The sequence below is a fragment of the Protopterus annectens genome, chromosome 7.part0 (assembly GCF_019279795.1).
Source record: "Protopterus annectens isolate FY-2018-M chromosome 7.part0, PAN1.0, whole genome shotgun sequence".
In the NCBI taxonomy this organism is placed as follows: domain Eukaryota; kingdom Metazoa; phylum Chordata; order Ceratodontiformes; family Protopteridae; genus Protopterus; species Protopterus annectens.
Genome location: NC_056739.1, coordinates 246,551,486 through 246,574,303, shown reverse-complemented (window position 1 = coordinate 246,574,303; position 22,818 = coordinate 246,551,486). Strand labels below are relative to the sequence as shown.

Sequence of the window (22,818 nt, the reverse complement as noted above, 5' to 3'; positions counted from 1 at the left end):
TCCTTGCCCAGCATGGGAAGAAGCTGCTGTAATGTGAGCACCTTGAATTTTGGCACCTGTAGATATGTGTTTAGGATGGATAGGTCCAAGATAGGTCTCCAATCTTTGTCTTTTCTCGGTACCAGGAATAGTCTGGAATAAAACCCTTGACCTTGTTCTTTTGCAGGTACCTCTTGAATTGCTTTCATGTCCATGAGAGCTGAAACTTGTTTTTGTGCCTCTGCCCTTTGGTTTTGTGGCAGGTTTGGCATGCCTCTCATTTTTGGAAGGGTGTGAAAGTGGAACCTGTAGCCTCTGTCTATAATGTCCAGAATCCATTTGTCCTTTGTAACAATATGCCAATTTTTTGAGAATAATGTCAGTTTTCCGCCCAAAGGTGCTGCCATTAAAGCTTTGCTTGGCAGGTGTAGGGGGAAGTCATTGTGACTGTTTTCTAAAAGACTGTGATCTATCTTCTCCACCTCTTGGGGTTGGTGCTTGCCACTGTCTGGCTCTGAAAGATCCTTGAGGTTGCCCTCTACCCCTTGGGTGCCTGTATCTGCCCCTTTGAGGTCTGTCTGTGGCTGGAAAGGACCAATTCTTTGAAGGCCAGTTTCTGCTGAAACGTGGAGGCTGTACCTGCAGAAAATCTTTCACTGTTTGCATTGATTTCGCTTTTTCCTCCATTTTCTTTAGTACCTCCTCAGCTTTAACACCAAACAATACATCTTTTTGAAGAGGTGCATCTAATAGTTTAGCTTTGACATGATCTAGTAAGGATTGCTCTGAGCCAAGCATGCCTACGTATAACAGACCCCGTAACAGCAGCTCTACGTGAGGCCTCTAAAGCATCAAAACCACACTGCAAGGTATGTTTACCCACTTGCTCTGCACCATGCAACAAATCCTGCAACTCTTTTAAATCTGGTTGTTCTGGTTGTGTCATCTTGCTTTTCAGCTGAGATATCAAAAACTGTTGATACTTTAACATATGGAACTGACAGTTTAATGGCCTCATGGTTAAAGTGGCCGAGGTGTACACCTTTTTACCCCACCTTTCTAAAGCTCTGGAATCTCTCTCTGAAGGTAATGGGATTTTAGCAGTAGAGACCTTAATTCCCTTGGGACCCTGTGAAATTGTTTCTGGGTCAGCAGTATGGCTTTTATATAGGAACTGGTGAGAATCAGGAACCCGGTAATACCAGTCTGGTTTAACAGGAGCTGGAGGCAAAGAATCTGGATTAAGGCTGGCTTCTGCGTACACATCATCCAAAATATCTAAAACAGGATGGATAGCCAGAGGCCTATGCTGGGGAAGCAGAAGAAATTCCCTGAGCCTTTTCTTGGAACCTGAGTAATCTTGGCCTTCCCAGTGAAAGTGTTCCCTCAATGTATGCAGGGTTTCCCCAAAAGAGAAGTCCTCAGGGGGGGGAGACCGAGGGAATAGACTCCTCTGCATCAGAGTCTTCGAATGGAGAATAGGCATAATCCTGGTCCTCAGATAGTTCTGAGGTAATAGAAGCTTGATCTGAGGAAGGGTAGTCTTCCTCTAATCTGGGCCTTTTGTCAGAGGGGGGTTGTGAACCCCTGATAAGAGTAATCAAATCCTCAGCCATTTTAAGCATCTGTTTTTTAGGCATGGTGCCTTGAGAGGGGGTCTGAGGAACCGTTTTTTTGGTTTTCATGGCTGCTTTAGATTTAGTGAAGGCTTTAACAGAGAAGGAAGAAGGCCTGAAGACCCCTTGAAGAAATGGCAGGCCCGTCTAAATTCTGAGTTTCCCCGCCAGGAGTGTCGTCGGGATCTGTAGTAGGAATGGAGGCAGAGGAGCTTGCGACCTCGGGTACTGAAGACACCGGTAATCCATTGTCATCGGCACTCAGGGGCTGCGTAGGCGCCTCGCTGAGTACCGGAGAACCGGTAGTCGGCCTTAGCGTGGTTTCAGTAGGTGGTGCGGACCTCGTATGTCGGTCCTTATCTTTGCGTTTTTTGCTCAAAACTGGAGTCGGAGTATCCGACAACATAATATAATTAAATTTTTTGGCAAAAAAGTGAAGGGCAAACTCCGCCCGACGCTTAATAGTGAGCTTATTGAATCTAGCACAAAAACGGCAGGCCGAGACGTCGTGGTCTGGGCCTAAGCAAGGTATACAGAAAGAGTGGAAATCCTTATGCGGTATTTGCTTCCCACATGAAATGCAATTATTAACTTTGTCTGACATCGATCTGAGGCAAGAAAAGTTTCCCCAATGGGGTACTTAGCTTTCAAGAAGACTTCGGCTGAAATACTTTCGTAAATCTCAGGAGCTGGCCGACCAGCACTTGCGAACTGCTTCTGCTTCGGGCACCGTGCAGCAAGAAAGACTGAAGAAAATGGTGTCGGCTGCCTCTTTTATACCCCTGCCGCGCTGACGTCAGAGAAGAAGTGATTTCAACCGACACCGGACCTAGACTTTGGAATTCGGCCAACCGAGGACCCGCCTGATGGCAGGATAACCCATCTGTTAGGACTGCAGCTGTAGGCACGATGAACATCCTGGACTGCAACAGTGAATACACTCGAACATCTACATTTATAGTAGGTACACAACTTACTATGTTCATCATGTTTCACTATTGCAGTCATTACAATTGGGTTGAATCCTAAAGCTAAGTTTGGGAGGCTGGTGCTAAATAGGATTAGGAGAGGCTATCAGGCCCTGTAGAACTGCAATGGCAAAGCCTGCCCTGGATTTTCAGTAGAGAGGTAAGTGGTAGTATTTTGTAAATGTAAGCACTGAACTCCAAGTTGCAGCCTCTAAGATGTCTTTGGTTGGTACCCCTCTGAGGAAGGCTGCTGAAGTGGCTGCTGCTCTGGTTGAATGTGGCCTAATACCCTTAGGCACTAACTTGCCATGCTGAGAATAGCAGAAATGAATGCAGTGGCCTATCCACTTTGAAATAGTCTGTTTTGAGACAGGCTTTCCTTGTAATCCTGCAGCATATTCCACTAGAAGCGGATCAGTCTTTCTGAAAGCTTTGGTTCTGTCCAAGTAGAAACGCAGCTGTCTGCGAATGTCTAAAGAATGCAGAAGTCTCTCACCCTTATTCTGTGGGTATGGGTAAAAGGTAGGCAAATTAATTGTTTGGTTAAGGGCCACACTGGACACTGCCTTAGGCATAAATGTAGGGTTTGTCCTCAGAGAAACCCTGTCATGATGGAGAATAATAAAAGGTTCCACAACCATGAGTGCCTGTAACTCTGAGACTCATCTAGTGGAGGTTATTGCTAGGAGCAGAGCTGTTTTCCAGGATAAGAATTTTATATCAGCTGTAGAGGCTGACTCAAACGGAGGCAGTGTGAGTTTTTCCAAGACATACTTGAGGTCCCATGCAGGTATTGGAGCGGTCTTATGTTTTTTTGCCCCTCTGAGATACTGCTTTAATAATGGCTGTGAAAAAATAGGCAGATTTGTATTGTAATGAGCTGAAATGGCAGAGGCATGAATTTTAATTGATAAAAAGGAAAGGCCTTTATCCAGCATCTCAGTTAAGTATTGCAAAATCTGAGGAATATTTGGAACAATCGTGTCAATGCCTTGTGTCAGATTCCAGGCACAGAATCTGTTCCATTTTTCTGCATAAAAGATTTTTTCTGGTGCTAGGCCTCCTGGCTTCCAAAATAACATCCATCACTGCTTTTGAGAGAAGTGTGTCTTCAATGGCTACAGTATCCGCTATGCTGCCAGGTTTAAGGTCCTGAGTTGGCTGTGCAGTATCGGACTGTCTTGTTGGGTCAATAAGTGAGGAATTTGAGGCAATGTCCAAGATGGACCTTGAGACAAGCTCTTTAGGATTGGGTACCAGTGCTGGCAGGGCCAGTCTGGGGCAATCAGTATCATTTTTGTTTTTTCTAGTCTGACCTTGAGGAGTACCTTGGGAAGGAGAGGCAGAGGAGGAAAGGCATATACTGTTAGGTTTTTCCAGCTGAAAGATAGAGCATCCACTTTCCATGCTTGCTTGTGATAAGTCCTTGTGCAGAATTTCTGTAGTTGGTAGTTGTGAGGGGAGGCAAATAGGTCTATGCCCGGGCATCCCCAGTTCTTTGTTATCATGCTGAATACTTGTGGATCCAATTTCCACTCGTGGGTCTTAGTTCGTCTGCCAGAGTATTTATCCTTTCTGGCAGGAATTGTGCTTGCAGATGTACTTGATAAAAATCAATGCTGTGTCCCACAAGTTCATGGCTAGTCTGCAGAGGGGGTAGGAATGTGTGCCCCCCTGCTTATGTACCACATGACTGTAGTAGTGTCCATCTTTATCAGTAGTTGTCCTGGATGAAGTAGATCCTTGAAAGCTGTCAGGGCATTCTGTACAGCCAGCATCTCTTTTTGATTGATATGTAGATGCATTTGACTTGTGGACCATGTGCCCTGAATACATCTTCCTGCCATATGGGCCCCCCCCCCAGGTATAATCTGATGCATCTGTTGTCAATGTCTGCCTGGCTGTGGGTATGGTGAATGGCTGTCCTGTGTTGAGGTGACAGGCTTTTGCCCACCATCGAAACTCCTGTTGCAGGCAGGGAATGAGGGTAATTATTGTTTCCAGGCTGTTGCAATGTTGAGTCCAAACACTTACCAGTGAAGTTTCCTCATATGCAGTCTTGCACATGGAATTAGTAGAATGCAGGATGCCATGAAGCCCAAAGCCTGCAGAATTTTTCTTGCAGATAACTGGGACTTTGTTGCCAACATTTTGAAATAAGTAGTCAGTTGTCTTGGTCTCTCTGGCGTGAGATAAGCCATCTGGGCAGTTGTATTTAAGCTTGCACCCAGGAATATTATCTCTTGAGAGGGTACGAGTTTTGATTTCTTTTCGTTTACTGTGTACCCTAGACCTGTTAGGAACCTTTTTACAAAAGCCAGATGCTGTAGTAGAGTATCCTTGTTCTCTGCTTGAATAAGGCAGTCGTCCAAGTATGGATATATTTGTATTCCTCTGTCTGCAAAATGCAATTACTGGTGCCAGGCACTTTGTGAAGACCCTGGGCACAGTAGATAAGCCAAAGGGTAGTGCAGAGAATTATTAGTGCATTGAGCCAGCCATAAATCTGAGGTATCTTCTGCATGACTGCCTGATTGGGACATGCAGGTATGCCTCTTTTAGGTCTAAAGTCACAAGCCAAGCCTTGTTGCCCAACATTTTGAATTTTAGAATATCCAGGAATGTGTTTAGGGTAGACAGGTCCAGTATTGGTCTCCAGGCTTTGTCATTTCCGGGTACCAAGAATAGCCTTGAGTAAAATCCGATTCCCTGCTCTTGCTGTGGTACTTGTTGAATGGCTTTCAGGTCCATGAGGGATAGAACTTGTTTTTGTGCCTCTGCCCATTGATTGCATGGCAGGTTTGGCATACCGTTTGGCCTTGGCAGGGTGTGAAAGTGGAACCTGTAACCTTGAGATACGATATTTAAGACCCATTTGTCCTGGGTGTGATCCCGTGCCAATTTTGTGAGAAAAGTGCTAGTTTCCCCCCAAAGGAGCAGCCAGAAGATAAGTGCTTGGTGTTCATAGGGGAAAGTCATTGAGACAGTTTCCTGTATGGCTGTGATTTTTCCTCTCCACTTTTGGAGGTAGAAGCACCCCCATTGCTTAGGCCTGTAGGAGCCTTGGGGCTGGGATCTGCCTCTTTGTAGCCAGTCTGACACTGGAAAGGACCAATTCTTTGTAGGCCAGTTCCTGCTAAATCTGGGAGGCTGTACCTGTAAGAAATCCTTCACTGTTTGCATAGATTTAGCTTTGTCCTCCATTTTCTTCAACACTTCTGCTTTAACACCAAACAAGGCATCATGTTTCAATGGAGCATCTAATAGTTTTGCTTTAACATGATCAGGCAGATTCCGCTCTTTTAACCAAGCATGCCTCCTAATGACAGAACCTGCAACTGCGGCCCTGCAAGAGGCCTAAAGAGAATCAAAACCACATTGTAAAGTATGCTTTCCCACTTGTTAAGCTGCATTAAACAAATCCTGCATTTCTTTGTTTTCTGCACATTCTGAATTTGTCAACATTTTCTGTTTAAGCAGTGACATAAGATATTGCTGATATTTAAGCATATGGAACTGACAATTTAAAGCTCTTACAGCCAAGGTAGCAGAAGTATAAATCTTTTCATCCCATCTGTCCAGGGCCCTTGAATCCCTATCAGAGGGAATAGGGTTTTTTGCAGTGGAAGCCTTCACCCCCTTGGGACCCTGAGAAATAGTTTCTGGGTCAGCAGCATGGTTTTTGTAAAGAAATTTATGTGAATCTGGAACCCTGTAGTATCTGTCTGGATTTACAGGAGCTGGTGGTAAAGAGTCAGGAGATAGACCGGACTCTGTAAAAACATCTACAATGTCTAAAACAGGAGGAATAGCAAGGGGTCTGTGCTGGAGTAATAAAAGGAAGTCTCGGAGCCTTTTCCTGGATTCAGAGTAATCTTGGCTCTCCCAATGGAAATGCTCCCTCATATTATGCAGGGTCTCCCCAAAAGAATAATCCTCAGGAGGCGAGGCTGGATGCCTGTCCTTTTCCTTGCATTTTTTATAAACTCCGGTCGTCGGCTGTTCCGACGGCATTATATAATTGAATCTTTGGCCAAAGTAATGAAAGGCAAAATCGTACTGACGCTTAGTGCGTTGGTTAAATCTAGCACAAAACAGCTAGCAATGCCGTGGTCAGGGCCTAAGCAACGAATACAGTAAGAATGAAAATCCTTATGAGGTATTTGCTTCCCACAAGAAATACAATTGTTAACTTTTTCTAACATCGGTCTGGAGCAAGAAAAAAAGTTTCCCCAACGGGGTACTTAGCTTTAATGAAGACTTCGGATCCGAAATTCGATTTTGAAAATCTCAGGAGTAGTCAGCCGACCGGTACTTGCAAACTGCTTTTGCTTCGGGCACCACACAGCAAGAAAGACTGAAGAAAATGGCGTCGGCTGAATATTATACCCCTGGCACACTGACGTCAGGGAAGAGGCGACAGCAACCGACGCCAGACCTAGACTTTGGAATTCAGGCCGACTGAGGGTAGCCTGCCAGCAGGATAACTCAATTGTAATGACTGCAACAGTGAAACACGATGAACATCAAAAATAAATCTTAATCCCTTTGCTGCTACTGAATCAAAAAGGACCCTATGTTAAAACAGAAATAAATGCAAAGTCAATTCTATTCTTGGTGGAACTAAAAACATTAGGTCTGTATTAAAAGTTACTTCAGACAGTTAAATACCAGTATAGGAACAAAGTAAAGGCAGTTGGTGTAACAAATGCTACTGTTACATATCCTGTTTTAAAACCTATACCCATTTCTTTAGGTCTAATTGACAAGAAAGGCATTCTTTTCATGGAGTACAACTGTGCCAGTGAATCGTCTGTGTGAGCTGTGTGGTACAGTTTGCTGTACACCAGAGGGGGGTGTGTATCTAGATGTTCCGGCAGAATCAGTGGGTAAGTGTTACAATGCTTAGCAAAAGTTGGGAGGAGCCTTTTTGAAGGCATACAGACAACTAAAGACTGCTGCCTGATAATTTATGGGTTAAACATGCTAATGAAAATTCAGTACATCAAAATCTGCAAAACCAGTAAAAATAAAATTAAATCCATCAAAACCACTCCCTAGAGTTCCACAATATTCACTAAAGCCCGCAGGAAATCAAACCTGTAATTCAGTCTCTAATACAGCAAGAAATATTACCAGCTAAAAGTCCTTGTAATACTCATATTTTTCCAGTGAAAAACCCAGGAAAGGATACTTATAGATTTGTACAAGACTTAAGGGCTATAAGTAATGCTATAAGTAATGCAGTACTACCTACTTTTCCGATACAGAGTTGCATACCACCTACAGCTAGTTTGTCCAGCATTCTTTTCTATACCTATTCACCCTGACTGTCAGTTTCTGTTCGCTTTTACTTATCAGGGACAGCAATATACCTGGACACTGTTGCCACAAGGATATTCTGAATCTTCATGTGTGTCTTTCGGCTTTTCCCGGTTAGGGGTCGCCACAGCGGAACTCCGATTCGCTAATGACTGGCAGTTGATTTGTACGTACCGGCTTGCCAGACCTGACTCACAACCTTCAACGAAGGTACGCCCATTCACGCACGTCTCCACACAGAAGACGCTCTAGCGGATTATTTTCTCAAATTCTAAAACAGGATTCCGGGTGGGTCTGTGTTAGTACAATACATAGATGATTTACTAATAGCATCAAACTCCTTTCTGCAATGTCAACAGGATACCTTGCATCTTCTGAATATCCTTGCAGGAAAAGGACAGTGTCAACAAAAAATACAGCTGTAGTTATCCCTCAGGTACGTTATCTTGGTCATTTAATATCTCAGAGTAGGATCTTAAAAGCAGCTATCCCCTCACTCTGATTCATCTTTATTACTTAAAATGAAACTCATCCCTTCTTGACTGCATGTCAAACTAGATATGAACTTACACTTCTTTATGATCCATTTCTCTGATCCACTGTCCTGTTCTAAATCATGCATCTCTGTTGCCTACTGCTGAGAATGGTAAAGAGCATAATTGTGTGTGTGTAACTATTTGCTTTCTCCTATGGAGGACTTAAAGGACACTCCTACACCCAATGCTGACATGCATCTGTTTGTGGATGGTTCCTGTGAAAGAGATCAAACAGGAAAGTAGATCTTGGGAATAGCAGTGTGCACTGAGGAAACCATATTGTTGCAACAAAGATTAGAGGGTGTTCACTCTGCTGAAATAGCAGAGCTAGTGGCTTTGCAAAAAGCCTGTAGGTTAGCCAAGGACAAAAGGTGGCCAATATATATTTTTTTTTTTTACAGACCGCCATTATGCCTTCGGGGACTTTGGGCAACTTTAGAAAGGAGGGGGTTAACCTCTTCAAGAAATCAAATAAAACAATTCAGGGCACATAAAATTATTGTTAGATGCACTTTTGTTACCTAAAAAGCTGTCTGTAATAAAATGTGCCCATCAGAAGGGAATAGATGCTGTAAATAAAGGGCAATAACTTAGCAGACCAAGCTGCTAAATAAGCAGTAGTAAATTGTAAACATCCTTGCATGTTGACAGCAACAAACTACAACAGTAATGTGTTTAATTTTGCAAAGTTGTCAGCCTTTCAAGCTAAAGCATCACAGAGAAGTTCTGAGGTGGCTCAAGGATAGATGTAGAAAATCCTCTGATGGCATATGGTGACATCAAGACAGCCAACTGGTGGCACCTGCCTCTTTGCTACCTTACCTAGTAAGGGCATATCATCTACCGGCCCATACAGGTAAGAACTTTATTTCATTAAATTACCCAAAGTTGGTATACCCCTCATGTCTCCTCTCTGATACTTCAGTATGTACGTCTTCTCTCTGATACTTCAGTATGTACGTATGAAATTGTACTATATAACTAAAATATAATGTAAGTAAACATGCCAGCAGTAAGGCTGCATGTTTACCTCCACCTTGGGGACCTCTTGCTAATAAACAGCTGGATTTCATCCAGATGCCCAAGACTAATCCTTTACAATTTATTTTGGTGGTAGTGTATATGTTTTCATCATGAGTGGAAGCTTACCCATGTCGCAAAGTTGATGCAGTCAGTTAAAAAAAAAGATATCTGATTATATACAGAGATGTGGTATACCCAGCACTGTTAACAGTGACCAGGGAACTCATTTCAATAATACTCTGTTTAAAGAGTTATGTAAAGTTTTTAATACTAAGTTGAGTCTTCACTGTCCCAACCCATCCCCAGTCATCTGGAGTAGTGAAAAGGGTAAACAGGACCCTTACCATATAATTTCGAAGTTTTGTGCCAAAACCCACTTACAGTGGCCCGAAGCCCTTCCCTTTAGAGTATGAGGGCCTCACTGAATACCACAATGAAATTCAGTCCATATGAGATATTAATGAAAAGACCCATGGCCCTTCCAGCTACCCCTCCAGTAAAAAAAATGCTGATTTAACTTTGTCAGATGATACTCCAATTGTAGGAGACTCCTCAAAATTTTACAGCAATATCAAACAGCAAAAGCAGCGTTACCAAAGCCTCATGACCAACCCTGTCAAACTACAACTGGCTGACTGGGTCTACATAAATTTTCCAGAGGAAAAACTGCCTCAGTCCGAGTTGGGTCTTTTTCAGGGCCTGCTAATGACTGCAGTTCGCTGTGCAGGACTACCAATGTGGATACATTCATCTCATTGCAAGAAGACTTCTGTGGGGATCCCAGACGAATCATCGCAGCCAACAGAGGAGATCGAGGTGTGACAGATAAATCATCTGCCCGTCCATGATGAATCCAGTGACAACAGGTACTTTTGCTTTGTTTCTGCTGCTGTTCCCTTCTATAAACTGGTCGAGAAAAAACAGTTTCTTGCTGGTCCTTCGGCAATATGCCAAAAATCTAAACAAAACGAACTGCTGAACATGTTTGCACATACCTCATTATTCTAAGGCAGGGATTCCTATCCCTGCATCACAGGTGTCATTTGAAAAGGACCTTAATGACATCAGCTTAACCTGGCGTAACGTAATTGATTTTTCAAAGGTTGTGTTTCTTCAGCTTGCAACCACACATCATGGAGACAGGTGTTCTGCCAGAAATGGGACTTTACCAGTAGGGAAAAGCAAATGTAATGACACCAGGCATGAAAGTTTTGTTAAACTCTTTGCACTTAAAAAGCTATGACTGGGGGCATGGCATGGGCATAAGTGACTGTTACTACATCTGTGGTGATTGTGCCTACCCCTGGTTGCCTACAGACTGGTCTGGATGTTGCTTTGTAGTCTATATTACTCCTGCTATTCAACGTTTCAAACACCCACCAGCAGGTAGACTGAGAAATGAACAAGCAATCCACTGGACTGAGCAAGTATTTTCAATTTTCAAGTATGTTCAATTTTTAATCCTGGGTATGGAGTGCAAAGGGCAATGCATGAAATCACTATGCTTGCACAAATTCTACAGGAGGTGGCCAACAAAATTTCAAATCACATCAGGATGGCAAATTGAAAAATGACTGAAATATGAACTGAGGTGTTACAAAATCAAATGGCACTTGATATAATGCTTGATGCAAAAAAAAAGGGGGGGGGGTCATGCGCCTTCAAGGAAGACATTGCTGTTCATATATTAGTGACTATCATGATAAACAAGAAAAACAGTCAATCTAAATGGAACAAGGGACAGTATTTTTGGTAACCTGAGAACTAGCATAATCCAGGGTATTGTCATTGTACTTTTTACTATATTTGTGATCATTTTGGTATTTTCTATTCTAAAGGCAGTGATTACAAGATCACCTGCACATGAAATGCCAGTGCATGCACAAATCAATGACAGTTCTACTTTGACAAAAAAAAAAAAATGACAACTATAATGCGGAGGCATATTTTATCAAGTTAAAAAAAATAAAAATATAATTATATGTATGGTATGACACTGATGGTGTCAGAGGGAGAAAACTTATGGGACAAGACCGGCTTATTACAGTGTATATTAATTTCAGTTTATTAATGATGCTATAATATGACTGTTAAAAAAACAAATATAATTTGCATGCGGGGCTGGGAAAAAATACAGCTTCATAAGCTACAGTATTACTGTTCATTTTAAACTGCATTCTTTTAGTATGTAAAGAGAATAGTACGTGTTGCATGAAGTGAGGCATGTAGTTATTACAAAAAGGAATTTTGTTAGCCTGACTCCACCAGGCTAGGAGTGCGTTGTAGGGTAGGTTTGAAACATCCAAGGTCAGAAACAAGATCCCTTGGAAGCAGGTGAATCATGTATAGGAAGGTGTTCACATGAAGTCCAAGGTGAAAATCACGAGGGATGAGGACATTTGCAAAGCTTTCTATAGGACATAGTCATTGTAACGTAATGAAAGTGCATGACTAGGTTTGATAAGAAAAATGTATAAAAAAAGTGGTTTGGTCTCTGTTCAGAGACTATTGACATCTGCTATGAAGACAGTCTCCCAGTGCTGTAAAAATAAAATCTGTTTGCACATCCTGAAGTGCTGTTCCTGACTAAAGGCATACAAAGTAAATTCTTAATGTTATTTATATATGACTATGACAGGAAAAGGATGCTTCATGCTCACAAAATGATTTATAAAAATCAATACATACCATGATTTTATATTCCCAGTTCCAAAGGAGGGCTGGGCCTCTGAAATTGATTACAAAGCAAAGCAAAACTTTGCCATTCAGACAGTACAACCAAAAACTGAACAGCTGAATGAAATCACATTCCTTCCAGCTCATTGATGCACAGCACAGACCATTACAACAAAAACACAAGCATGTAAATCACAAACATACACATAACCAGAGTCCCAGCCAGCTGTAGCTCCATCTCCACACCTACAAGACCCAGCCCAGTTCCAACAAGACAAAGTCCAGATTAGCACACATCCAAGCAGTCTGGTCTCCACCATCCGGCCTCGTCCAGGCCAACAAGCACAGTCTCCACAATTACAATCTCCAGCCACTCTCCTACACCAACCTAGTTTCCTCCAGCAACAGTCCAGTTCCACTTCCACAAACCACTCTCATCAGGCACAACACTAACACCATCCAGCACCCAGTCTCCACCACTGACTCCTCCCTGCTCGTCTCGCCTCACACAGGCCCAAATCTGCCAGTCATCCCCCACCAATGCAGAAGGCCCAATTTTTCCCTATGGAGGCTCTTGCTTAGACCAGACTTTTACAAGAAATCACCTCTGCCCAGAGAAAGATATACAAAAATGAGATTTTACAACTATTCTCCACATTATGAATCCTACTAGCTTCTTTAGGGACCACAACATACCCACAAATGACAGTTTAGAATTTTAAAAAGCATTCTCTGGGGAGAGTGCAGAGCCCTTTAAATGTAGGAGGGGAAACTGCCATTAAATGCACGTGGAGATTCAGTCTTCAGTCTGGTCCTATAAACAATGTTGCAGTCGCTTCCATTTGCACAGCATTAGTTGGGGGTCAGGCTGTTGACCAGACACACAAGTAACTGTTTTTTAAAGTGAAAACGTGAAAAAGATAAAAGCAGTAGGGTTATGCTGGTTTGGTTTTATTTAGGTTACACTGAAGAAAACTTATTTCAGACTTAAGTCCTCACAACAGTCCATTTAAATTTGCCTAGGGAAATCAGTTTATCTTTACACTGCTGGCATACAGAAAGTAGCCAGTACACACTACAAAAATACACAAACCAATGTCTGTTACAGTGAAACAATCAAACGTGAGGCTTTGCCAACGCAGACATCATAAGGCAAGTAGTGAAAACTAGAGTCATTAAGTAAAACATGATCACAGGGCTACCAAACTTTGTGCCATGCTGGAATCTTAACCCCAGACTAAACAAATTCTAGTTGCATGGTACTAAACACATGACAGAGAGACCCACAGTACCCCACAAAATTCCAGAAATCAAACTTTAGACATCTTCAAAGCCACAACGTTGCACACTGTAAAGCGGAAAAAGATGACTAGTACACCAGAGAACTCAGTATCCATTTTCTTCTATCAATTTCACCTCCAACTGCCAGCATTTCCATAACATTCGTCATCAGCTTCACCATATTGGACAAAGCTCCAACACCAAACTGAAAAACTAAAGGATGATCCTTGTTAACTTCAAAGGCAATACAAGTCAGAGATCTGAAACAAGCTATTAAGACTTCTGTCAGGTATATATATATAAAAAAAAAAAAAATACAAATGTTTAACATCCACTGCATCTTTTCTACAGCCCTCCTTTGAAAAAGAATCAATACAACTGCATTTGTCTGTACATTTCCTACAACTATAGTTCTGAGCCAAGTAACAGAATATGCAAACAGAGTAACAAATCAACTTCATAACACTATTAATTTGCTGAATTTTATTTCTACCGTTACTATGGATTTAGTCAGAAACATGTTACAGAGAAAGTCTTGCCAAACATAAAAACTAATAAGATTTACAACAGTTGACAATTTCCTGGCCTGGTTCTTGATGACCCCCCCCCCCGAAACACAATTAGTCCATATTACTAGACTGGCAACATGCCGCCTTACTAGAGTCATATAATACCAGAGTCTTTTAGTTGACTCTGTGGGACCCCTCCTACAGTGAATCAAGAACCAGGCCAATTCATTCCATGACTGGGTCAAAAACCTCCTAAACTCATTTGTTCATTACTGAGAAAGATCAATGCAGGAGAACAAACAAGCCATCATGCAAAACCACATCAACTCCCCTACCAAGTCTAATCCCTCCATGTGCTGGCTGTGACTTCACAACTGCAGCTGCCTGGAAGAACGAATACCTGCTTCCATGTATTTCATTACCTGCAGTGTGAAGCTGCACACGCTCTACAGGATGGTAGATAAAACCTTTGAATCCTTCATGGTTGCCTAGTGGCAGGATAAACCACTTCCCCTCCTAAAAGGGTAAACTAAACATTTCACTTCCACTTGTCTTGCTGGTTGCTTCTAATGTCTCTATGCAAACAGACTACACTGAGCATGCAAGGCTTTATCCCTCTGTTCCCCACAGCCAGGCGACCCATATAACTTTCCACTGCGTATCTTTAGACTTCACTTACCTTACCACCAGCAAACCACTTCCTGCCTCCAAGGAATTTTGAAAACCTCTCCAGTTCAACAGGAAGATTCTCTAGGTAACCAGATTTAAGCTTCTCCTACAAAAACAAAACAAATCAAGAGTAAAAAACAAAAACAAATTAAGAGTAAAAAACAGAGTATTAGTACAGGGGGGTTTCAAACATGGCAAATATACCTTGCAGCAATTAAAGGAAAAACTGATTTAGATATTAAGTCAGTGCATGCCTTAATGATGACTGGCCAGTTCTCACTATAAACTATACCTCTTTCGATATCCTTGTTCTAGTTTTCACACAGCCTCCTCCTACTTGCGCTTTATCTACAATAGGAATTTCAAAGATTTAGTTCACAAAATTTCACCTGACTAGAAGATTTCAGCTTTCCTCATTAGAAGTTCTACCTCTTACTGTACACAGGTGCACAGTAAACTGCCCTGTTCAGGAGCTACGTGCTAAAGTGAACTAGGATGATGCATACCACTGGAAACATTTCTACTTGTACATTCCTGTATGGAGATGTACATACTATAAGCATTCCATTTAAAACTACAAATGGTAAATACGAGGTCTTACTTCATGTGACACTTGCAACAGTTGAATGCCCACAAAGGTCTCTTTCAAGGAGAATGTGTTTTTAAGTTGCTTCTATACTACTTCCTGGTGGGTACAGCTGCCTATGCAGCTATTAACATGCTTGTACAAGACTTCTGTGAACAGTTCTGCTGCCTATGCAGAAATCTTATACAAGCATGTTAATAGCTGCATAGAGGCAGCTATACCCACAAGGAAGTACAGAATTAACTCAAAAAGCAAGCCACCCTGGTGGAATCATAAACAACAATAGGCTGTATAACAGAAGGAAGAAAACCATGGCAAAAATTAGGAGGTGCAGCAACCAGCAGGATAAAAGCACACAAACTAAAAACTCAGCCAAAGCCAAATTAGGTAAATTTGGCCTCCCAGGCCAAGGACAACCACAAGGTGTTCTTTACCCATTTCCACAACCTCAAAAGACAATACACGATCGCGTACAGAGGTCATCGTAAATGGATCCACCTACAATGAGCCAGAAGATATAGCAAACCTACTGGCCAATACATTCAGCTCCAACTTTACCCCCCTCTCTCCCTTAATCTTCCCTCAGAATACACCATCAAATGACTCCCCCCTGGAATCACTAGCAAATACAATTCCACCAGTTATCACCAGGGAACATGTGTTTAATGCTCCAAAGCCAAGAAGACCATAACAATGAGCCTAGACAATATCCCAGGATGCCTTCTAAATAGCATGAAACATGACTTAGGCCCTCTGGAATTGCTAATTAAATGTAGTCACCAAAACTGGCTTTGTGCCTCCCAGATGAAGAGCAGCCACAGTCATCCCTCTGCACAAAGGTGGGCCATAGATCTTTCAAACGTCTCTCTAGTCTTGGATGCAAAGCCATTGAAAGAATCATGGAAATCAATGAGGACAGTAAGCCTCCAGGCACTGGACCCAACCCACTTTGGTTTTGTCAAGGGTAGGCCATGTTTACTTTTGAAAAGGTCACCAAAGCAATGGATGAGACAAAAATGGTTCACAATGCCGACCTTGACCTGGCCAAGGCATTTAACAATACCAGACTCTGGCATTGCTGACAAACTTGAGTTAGGTACAAACCCGTATATCACCCGGTGGATAGCCAAATGGCTCACAGACAAGACCCAGTAAGTTAGAACTGGGGAGTCTACAAAGAACAGTAGAAACCAAACGCCTCGCAGGTACGGTATGCTCGGCCAAACCATTACATAGTAAAACACCAGTGGCCAGCACTCGCAGCATATAAACACTTCTACACAAATAAGATGAAAATAATTATTTAAGCATGAAATGCATCAAAATGCACTAAAATCAAATCAAACCAGTTTCGGCTAACCAGCCTTCATCAGTGAAAAGCATTTGTCATGCCATATAATTCATGAATATTTATAGATAGTACCAACCAATGGAAACATGGTATAATCCATTTCAAACAAGAAGTTGCAAGAACATTCGAATCACTATATAACAATAATGTAGTAGAGGCATTGTAAAGTATATCATAGTAAATCATTAAAGTATGTGATAAACTGATACAGATTCTTGTATACAGATACACTAATCTGTATCAATATATGTATCTAAATATATGTATCTAAATATATGTATCTAAATATATGTATCTAAATATATGTATCTAAATATAAAAATGTTTTTGTGATATATTTTTGACAAAAACTTTATATTAGTATATCACATATTTACATCTGTTAATTCTGGTGATTTTGTAGTTACTTTAAATTGTATGTTGTTACTGTAGGATCCTTTGGGGTCTTTTAGATGGAACCTCTCATTAGGGGTCTGTATAACACTAAGATTATGTGTAATTTAATATACATATTATGATTATATACTGTATTTTTGGCAAGAATCTGTATCAGTCTATCACATACTTTACTGATTTACTATGATATACTTTACAATGCCTCTACTATATTATTGTTACATAGTGATTTGAATGTTATTGCAACTTCTTATTTGAAATGGATTATACCATGTTTCCATTGGTTGGTACTATCTATAAATATTCATGAATTATATGGCATGACAAATGCTTTTCACTGATGAAGGCTGGTTAGCCGAAACCAGTTTGATTTGATTTTAGTGCATTTTGATGCATTTCATGTTTAAATAAATAATTATTTTCATCTTATTTGTGTAGAAGTGTTTATATGCTGCGAGTGCTGGCCACTGGTGTTTGTAATGGTTTGTCCGAGTATACCATATGTGTGAGGCGTTTGGTTTCTACTGTCGTTTGCGGTCTTCGCAGTTGGGCTGCAGCATTTACACTTCTGTACGTGTAGGAGGATTTCTTCCCCGTTTATGGATTTTGAAACCAACCTCTGCTAACTTATAATTTGGCAGTACACTACCATAGAGGCATTACTCTTTTGGGTACAAATTTAAACTATATCTTTTAAGATAGTTTAATATTATTGGTGTTAACGTTTGGCCGTTTGGCACTTGGAAGGAGCACTATCGGATACACTTATTCACATCCTGAGGATCTAAAGACTATTAATTACTCTTCCCCACATTTTTTCAACATTGGTGTGGTGCCGAATTCTGGAACGATTTGGTTGGGTCTATCGGTGTCTCAACAACATCATCATGGTTTTATGAAGACACTGGGAGGCCATTTTTTTGGATTACCTGCTTATCCACTTATCTAAGGAACAGTTCACTTTGGGTAAATTCCGGGTTTGTTTATTGATGTAATCTGATCACTTTCTTACAGAAACCGGAGTTGAGCGGAAATGTGCTATCTTTTCTGATTGAATAGTAAACGAAATTGGATTTTTGGAATATCAGGTACTGTGTTTTCAAAATCTTTGTATTTTGTGCGAACAGGGCACGACTTTAAAATCGGGGCTGATTAACAATGAGGGGACTAGAACTTTCTAAAGCAATATTTTGAGAACATACCACATTAGACTGGGAAATCTAATAGAAGCAAATTATTTTTGTTTCAGATGGCCATCGGAAAATAATGGTGTACTAATTAAATCAACAAATCATGGATGCATTGTGGACTACGATTCATTTTTGATTAATATTCTTTTGCTTTCTTTACACTTTACTGTTTGTATTCGGTCAAGCACAATCTATCTTTTGTTGAATGCTTATGGTCCGCTAGGTTAAGGCATTGATGGTGCATAATTCTGGGAAGCGAAAATAACAGCTTCTTACTATATTGAAGTCATACGTTAGGATACATGAGCTGTTTTTGAACAGGTATATTAAATAAATCTGATGGGCCTTTCATTTGGGTCTGGTACATGGGCTTAGGGACAAAGCTTAAATTAATACTTGATATACTTTTATATCTCTGGGAACATACTAGACTTATGGGTGCAGCATCTATAATTGTGTAACACTAGTATTTGTTACAGGAACTTATACAGACTTAAGTATATGCATATATATAAAACTGTTGAATATTGTTATTTTGCAAAATTCTTTATGGTCTGTCTATACAAACCAATCTAATCATAGTGGACATTATATAGTAACATTATTCTATATACTCTACCAACAACTATAGATATATTGGGAAGGTTATTAATAACTGAATCTGAAAGGGTTGAGTGACATATTCTGATCAAACTATCTAGGGACGTGTTACTACGATAACACCTCAAAAGGAATATGTGATTGTGTATTTGGTTGTTTATTTAGAATATGTTGAATATTTTATGGAATTAAAGCATAGGTCTGTTCGATGTTGGGTCTGTATATAGAATGAGGAAAGTTAACAGAATATCATACATCTATACTGTTATAATTTTGAAGCAGTCAACTAGGTTTTTCTTGTGCTATATTCCATGTTATATTATATAAGACATTTTATTATGATGGATAGAGTGATCATATAGAACCTACCACTAATTGAAGAAGATCACAATCTCCATAGGACAGACCGTTTTGTTGTTAATCAAACTTCTTTTGCAGATACAAATAGTGGATATCCAATTATGTTATTTTGCATACAGTTTTCAGGCTTGGTTCATAACGAAAAGTGTTAATTGTTTGCTATAGTAACACTGATTTCCTGATATTTTACTGATACTATTGGGAATACATTATATAGCTCATGGACTAACGTTATACCTATGTGCAGTGAGCTTGGGCTTGTTCTGTGTCTAGATTCTGCAACGTTGCTATCCCCTGACCGGTATCCCAAAAACATTTATTAGTCCTTTGGCATCAGTAAATGACCCTACATAAGAATTGGATTCATAAGTGGCTAACTTCTTTGACAGTTTGATTAGCATTTCTGGGCCTAATATACTGATTTGGCCAACTTATCCAATATTTTTGATACCAGCAGATACAAATGGATTTAGAGAATATTCTTCAAGGATTATGTGCCGATCGGGATGACATAGGTGTCTTTGGGATGGATAACATCTCAGGCAATAATCGGAATGACTCCATTAATAATCCATCAGATGGTTGTGATGTGGCTTTTAATAATCTAAGTAAGGGTCTAAAAAACCTTAGAGCCAACATTTGGCATCTTAGATTATTTTGTGCGTATATTAATAGGGATATGGCCCCTAGGGGACTGAGAATCTGCTTACAGCCATTGGTTGGTAGATCTGAAGAGAAACTAACCACAGAATGGAATACAGCCTTACAACAAGCATCCATAATGTTTGTCAAAATACTTGCCTCACACTATGAGAGAATGACTGACATTAACCTGTCAGAGTTTAAAATAATCTGTGAGGAATGCAAAAAATATGAATCACTATCTACATATGCAGGCTCAGTGGCCAAGCTGTCAAAGGAATTGGCAAACTATGAGAAACAAACTAGGGAGAGAAAAATTAAAAAATTCAACAGGGACATTACTGATTACCAAAGGGGACACCTATTTGAATCATATAGATCGGTGAGATTCATGGATACCAGCCAGGGGACGGCAAGGGGCAGAACTAGGAAGAGACCTAGGTCCATTCTCAAGACTAAATGATAGGTTCTTTGTCAGCACATCAGGGGAGGAATCCTCCTACAAGGACAATAAAAGTGTCCAGCTCCGGGAGTCACCTATGCGCAAAAAGTCCAACTCGGCACACCCTTTAGATAAGGAAAAAGGCGGCGGGGAGGCCGCAAACATAAACATGGGAACCAGAACAAACTCTGTAGAGGGACTGATACAAACACTATTGAAATAATTAACAAGGAATATAAAAATGTGTTGAATTTGTTGGATGTCACATTGACTAATGAACAAGAACAATTACTCAGTAAAGGTCTTGGATTTGTACCAGGCTTTTTTTCTAATGAATACAGTAAAGTGTCAGATGTAATTAGTTTTTGTCGTAATCTTAAACTGTTTTTTTCAGACCAAACCTCTCAAAGATCTACCAAAATCAGATTTCATAAATCTGAATTCCAACCGCCAATGAACAAACATGTATCTATATTCCAGCAATCAGTTCTCCGGGATCTACACTTCCCACATATGGAATCTCATATAATGGGTCAAAATATTTCTTCATCTGAAAAGATGGCTCTAGAAAAACTGAGGAATAATCATAACATTGTCATATTACCAGCAGACAAAGGAGGGGCGGTTGTGGTTATGAACATGGGGTACTATCTGAACGAAGGCAAGGAACAGCTTTCCAATACCAGATGTTACATGCACATGCCTATTGATCCAACCCCAAATTTTAAAAAGAGAGATAGACACGTTCCTGAATTTGGCAGAAGAAGGGATCATCACTAAAAACACTGTTAACGCTTGTCAGTAACAGATCCCCAGAAACAGATTTTATATCTGCTTCCAAAAATACACAAATCCATTTCCAAACCCCCTGGGAGACCCATTTCCAAACCCCATGGGAGACCCATTTCCAAACCCCCTGGGAGACCCATTTCCAAACCCCCTGGGAGACCCATTTCCAAACCCCCTGGGAGACCCATTTCCAAACCCCCTGGGAGACCCATTGTGTCTGGTATCCGTTCCCTTACGGAACCCTTATCAGTGTTTTTGACTGAACATTTGAAACCATTACTCACAACAGTTAGGGCCAGACTGCAGGACACAACTCAGTTTCTTCAAATCGTACAGGATATACAATTGGAATCACATTGGCTTATGTGCACTTTGGATGTTAAATCCTTATACACAGGTATACCCCATTGGGCTGGCCTGCAGGCCCTACAATATTGGTTGGAACAATCAGGTTTATATCCACCTGGACTAAATACACTACTTATATGTATGGTGAAAAGTACAGTTTTGTACCTACCATAAATGTAGATGTCCGATACGTATGCATCTGCAGTCATAACATATGGGTTGTCCTGCCTCAGGCAGCCCTTCGGTCGGCCGGATTCTAAAGTCTGGGTCTGGCCTCGGCTCATGTCGCACTTTCCCCGACGTCAGAGCGTCTGGGGTATAAAAGCATCAGCCGACGCCATTTTCCTCAGTGTTTCTTGCCCCAGATGCCAGGTGCCCTCTAGGAAGGCTAAATTTGGAGGAATGCAATAAATTCCAAACATTTTCAAAAATATATACATAAATATACAAACAAATACACCATAATAGATCCCCCAGCTAGCTAATAGAGGGGTAAGCACCCTAGGAATACCACAGAGAGGAAGGAGGGAGGGTAAACCTGACTGCAGATGCATACCTATCGGACATCTACATTTATGGTAGGTACAAAACTGTACTATGTCCTTCAAGGATGCATCTGCAGTCATAACATATGGGTAGAATACCATAGCCAATCTGGGGGTGGAGGCACTAAGAAAAGGATGGTGTAGTTAAGATACCCTGCAGGACTGCTGTAGCAAAACCTGCTCTGGATCTGGAGTATAAAGGTAGATTGTAATGCTTGGCAAATGTATGCACGGAGCTCCATGTAGCAGCTTCTAAAATGTCCATGGTAGCCACCCCTCTTAGGAAGGCTGTAGTGGTGGCTGTGGCTCTCGTGGAATGAGGCCTAATGTTTGCAGGAACCATCTTTCCATGAAAGGAGTAACAAAATCGAATGCAATTTCCTATCCATTTTGAAATTGTCTGTTTGGAAATTGCTTTTCCTTGTGCCCCAGCAGCATATGCTACAAACAGTTGGTCAGTCTTTCTGTAACTTTTAGTTTTGTCCAAATAGTAGCGTAATTGTCTGTGTATATCCAGAGTGTGTAGAAGTTTTTCCCCTTTATTTTGTGGATTTGGGAAGAATGTAGGCAAGTGAATAGCTTGGTTCAGGGATACCCTAGATACCACCTTTGGCATAAAAGTAGGATTGGTTCTCAATGAAACTCTGTCTTGATGGAAAATAAGAAATGGCTGCACTGCCATTAAAGCTTGTAACTCAGATACTCTTCATGCTGAAGTTATGGCCAGAAGGAATGCAGTCTTCCAAGACAGAAACTGTAGATCCGCCGATGCTGCTGGTTCAAAGGGAGGAAGTGTTAGTTTCTCCAGCACAAAGTTGAGATCCCAAGTAGGTAAAGGAGGTTTCCTTGGAGGATTGATGTTTTTGATTCCTCTCAGGAATTGTCTGAGGAGAGTATGCGAGAAGATAGGTGGATCAACATTGTATTCTGCTGAAATTGCTGAGGCATGTATCTTAATGGAAGAATAGGACAGGCCATTGTGAAACAATT

At 40.9% G+C, this 22,818-nt stretch overlaps 1 protein-coding gene across 4 annotated transcripts in view; it reads right to left on the bottom strand.

Annotated features, from left to right (window-relative positions):
• The window catches only part of LOC122806376 (glutathione S-transferase Mu 5-like), a 175,666-nt gene that overhangs the window by 63,785 nt on the left and 89,063 nt on the right, over positions 1-22,818 (bottom strand). For all 4 annotated transcript variants that reach the window (XM_044076728.1, XM_044076730.1, XM_044076726.1 and 1 more), the window contains one exon: positions 14,590-14,685. In XM_044076728.1, coding sequence (XP_043932663.1) covers positions 14,590-14,685 — 96 coding nt within the window. The remainder of the gene's footprint in view (positions 1-14,589; positions 14,686-22,818) is intronic.